This window comes from Poecilia latipinna, unplaced genomic scaffold, assembly GCF_001443285.1.
Source record: "Poecilia latipinna isolate Pla-1442-1.1 unplaced genomic scaffold, P_latipinna-1.0 Scaffold944, whole genome shotgun sequence".
Lineage (NCBI taxonomy): Eukaryota > Metazoa > Chordata > Actinopteri > Cyprinodontiformes > Poeciliidae > Poecilia > Poecilia latipinna.
In genome coordinates, this window is record NW_015113560.1 from 245,364 (window position 1) to 248,920 (window position 3,557).

At 35.5% G+C, this 3,557-nt stretch overlaps 1 protein-coding gene across 1 annotated transcript in view; it reads right to left on the minus strand.

Annotated features, from left to right (window-relative positions):
* Positions 1-631: 631 nt before the first annotated feature.
* Positions 632-3,557, minus strand: part of lmbr1 (limb development membrane protein 1) — a 50,085-nt gene continuing 47,159 nt past the window's right edge. The window contains exons 16-17 of the mRNA XM_015049387.1: positions 2,295-2,456; positions 632-1,219 (exon numbers count right to left, since the gene is read on the minus strand). Of these exons, the coding sequence (XP_014904873.1) occupies positions 1,134-1,219; positions 2,295-2,456 (248 nt within the window). The 3' untranslated portion in view covers positions 632-1,133. The remainder of the gene's footprint in view (positions 1,220-2,294; positions 2,457-3,557) is intronic.

Below are 3,557 nucleotides of genomic sequence, written 5' to 3' on the forward strand. Positions count from 1 at the left end.
AATTTGAAAAAAATTTTTTTATTTCTGTAAGTACAAAATTTCCAAAACAGTTTCCTGGGCGTGCCGGTTTTTTTTTTTTTTTTTTTTTTTTTGAAAGAGCAAAAATAATTATGCAAGATGTGCATCAATTAAAAAAAAAATATTAAAAGTAAGACAAAACTACAGATTCCCTTCAGATGAACTAGAGTTTTCCAATCAGTGAGATTTGGCTTGGTTAAAAACAGCCAATTTTTGATTGGCTTAAATCAAATCAGGAGCACCTTAAAAAAAAACAAAAAAAAAAAACAGTGTCCTCCTTCATACAAACTGACATCATCAAAAAGTTAAAGCCCACTTGCATAAAGCCAGATAAAAACACATATGACAGCAAAATTACAACAAGATAAGACTTTCAGACCTGACAGGTGCAATGCATAAAATGCAGCCCACAGTACAGTGCAGAATTCTGCACTGGCTCTGTTCAGTGGGAATAAAATACAAGTTACCATGTTTCAAGAAGCAGTTTTGTCAGTTTTTTTCTTATTTTGAGTTTAAAGAAGAAAAAGAAAATTGAGATCCTCTCATGCTTGCAACACTAATAAAAAAAACAACCAACCTACCAAAAAAAAACAAACAAAAAACATTTATTCTGAGTTTCTCACCAACATTAATAAAAAAAGAAAAGAAGTTAAATACCTTTGTAAATGAATGGTTGGTTTCTACTTCAGCAACTGATTTAAGACTTTGATACAGAAACGGAACCAAGCAGAAACTGCTTTTATCTAGTGCAAAGGTAGGAGTTGCAAAAGGAAGTAAGGTGACGACGACGGGTGCAAGAATGCCCCAGAAGCAAGAGATGGGTAGTTTAAAGTCACAGTCGAGGTTAGCATCAAGATCAGTCCATTGATGCCAGTCTTTTTCACTCCTCTGTGTCCGCCTGGCTCTGTCCCAGCTTCCATCAGAGACGCAGAGGATGGAATGTCACGAAGCTAAATTGCTCTCAGCCTCCATTTGCAGCAACAGTCAGACACTGCCTGGGTTTATTAAGTTCCTTCCTATCCTTTTCACCTTTCAACACTCAGACAGTACTGTTGAAATCTCCCTGTGGCTCTGCTAGCATGTGTGTGTGCGTGCGTGCTGATCCACCGTCCCTTTCACAGAGTTTTCTGATGCCCATTGGCCGAGAGCTTCCCAGATTCGGGGTCTGCGGGGCTGTTTGACAGTTGCAATTTATCCAGACCTGGGCGGTGGAAGATAAGGCAGAGAAATCTCATTAAAAAGCCTCAGACTTTCATTTAGGCAGAGGTATTGATGTTCTTTTTTCTCCTCAGTGCCTCTATCTGACATTTTCTAACCCCATTCCGTCCTGTGTATCAAACATTCAGGGATAGTCACACCAAGTCTTTAAATGCAGCTCACTGCTATTTTTTATTTTTATTTTTTTGGTTTCTTTCTAGGTCATTTAATCTGAAAAATAAATAAAAGCACAAGTGCATCTCAGTAAATTGGAAAAATCACCTAAAACTTCATTTATTTCAGCAATTTTAGTCGATAAGTAAAACTTTTAGCTTATTGCTAATACGCAATTCAGATTCTCAGAACATTTTAAATTAAATAAGGCCAGCAAAACATTTTTATTACAGAAATGTCATGTATGTCTATGTACTGCAGAATATATACATTCCATAGTCAGTTGTGGCTCCTTTTGCATTAGTTACTGGATCACAGTGCAGTCAGTCTTCAATGGCTAATTTCCTGCACATCCTAAGATTTCAAAGCAACTGTGGCTACATTCACTGATTGTGCACCTTGTTCTACCACACATTCGTCCTTCCACTTAATGTTCCGTGAACATGGTTGGACACACCACTCCGAAAGCCAGCTTATTTAGCAGTGACTATTGCTGTCTTATCTTGTTTGTGGAGGGCGTCATAAACAAATTATAAATCAGCTGGTCAACTGAGAAGTCAGCAGTCTTTCCCATAATTATGTAGACCATTTTGTATTTTAAAAATTAATTTTATCTATTATGTAATATTATGAGAAATTGAATGTTGGGTTTTGATAAGCTGTAAGCCATAATTCTAAAAGATTTACAGAAATTAACCCCTGAAATGTATTCTTCTGTGAGGAATCTACATTAAATATGAGTTTTTTATATTATATATATATATATATATATATATATATATATATATTTTTTTTTTTTTTTTCTTACTGAAATGAATCAACTTTTCATTTATTATCTACTATAATGCACCTGTGGATTGTCAATGTTCCAGAAGAAAATAAGATTAGGCTTAAGAGACATTTACCTAGGGCCTTCAGGAGTTCTTCTCGCACTGCCGAGGTGAATTTTCTCACAAGACAAAGAGTTGTCACAACAGCAAAAAGCAAGTTGTATGAGAGGACGATGTAGAAGTTTCCCAGCCAATTAAATCTCCCAAAGTCCCCCAAGAGATCAAACCTAGTGATACCTGTGAAGGACAAACAGAACTGTCAAATAGTTTTCCCCCCCCATAGTGTTCAAAAGACAAAATCCACAAAGGGAATGCATACAACTTATTTTGTCAATGCCAGTTTTGAAAAGTGAGGTTCTGTGTTCATAAGCAGGATTTTTTCCCTTATTGGTGAAAAGCACTGAGGCTTCTGGAAAATGCAGCCATATCTTTTCTCCCTGAAGTCCGACAGATCTTTCTGCAGGAGCTTATCTCTTTCAACAAGTGAAAACACTCATTCTGAAAGACAGAATCACATATAAAAACTATTTTTTTTTGTCTCTACAATCTTGTGTATGGCAAGTGATTTGTAACATTTATTTTTTCCCCTTTGTAAAACATTTTTTTAAATCCTTTTTAATCCTCTCTGCTTACACATTAAAACATGTAAAACTTTAATAACTTCATTTTTTTATTATAACCTTCAAGATATGTAAACAGATTTCAAATACATTCATGATACAAAATACATTTTGGAAGTCATGGGCTTTTTCACCATATCAAAGTAAATTGAGGTTTTCAAAAGTTAGTTTTAGAAGTGCTACAGTTTTTCCTCGTAGCTTTCCAACTGTTTAAAGTTTGTCTGATGAGATGCCAGGAAAAAGTATCAGAGTACTGAAAACACACTACTAGTTCCTCACTAACATGACATAATATCTGTTTGCAAATACTATTGGTCGCAAAAATAAAAGGAAAAAAAAAGAAATGTTACAAATCACTTGCTATTAAGCTGCAGCTCCAAGAGATAATTGTGGGCAGTAAAGTCTTTCTGCATATTACTGGATACCATTTCAAAAGAGATAGGCCACCAAATATTATCTCCAAGTAAGTTTGTGTTTTTGCACATATGCATACAGTAAGGACTGCTATAATTGTAATCATTTTTAGAATTATTTTAACTTCAGTGCATCATCCAGAGCAGCTTTGTTTTGCCATAAGGCAACACAATATTGGGCTGCATTCACACTGCAGCCTGCAGTGACTGAATTCCGATTTTTTATGACGTAATGCGACCTGTATCTGATCTTTTCATGACAGTCTGAACAGCACAGGTCGGATTCTTTTCGAATGCGACCCATA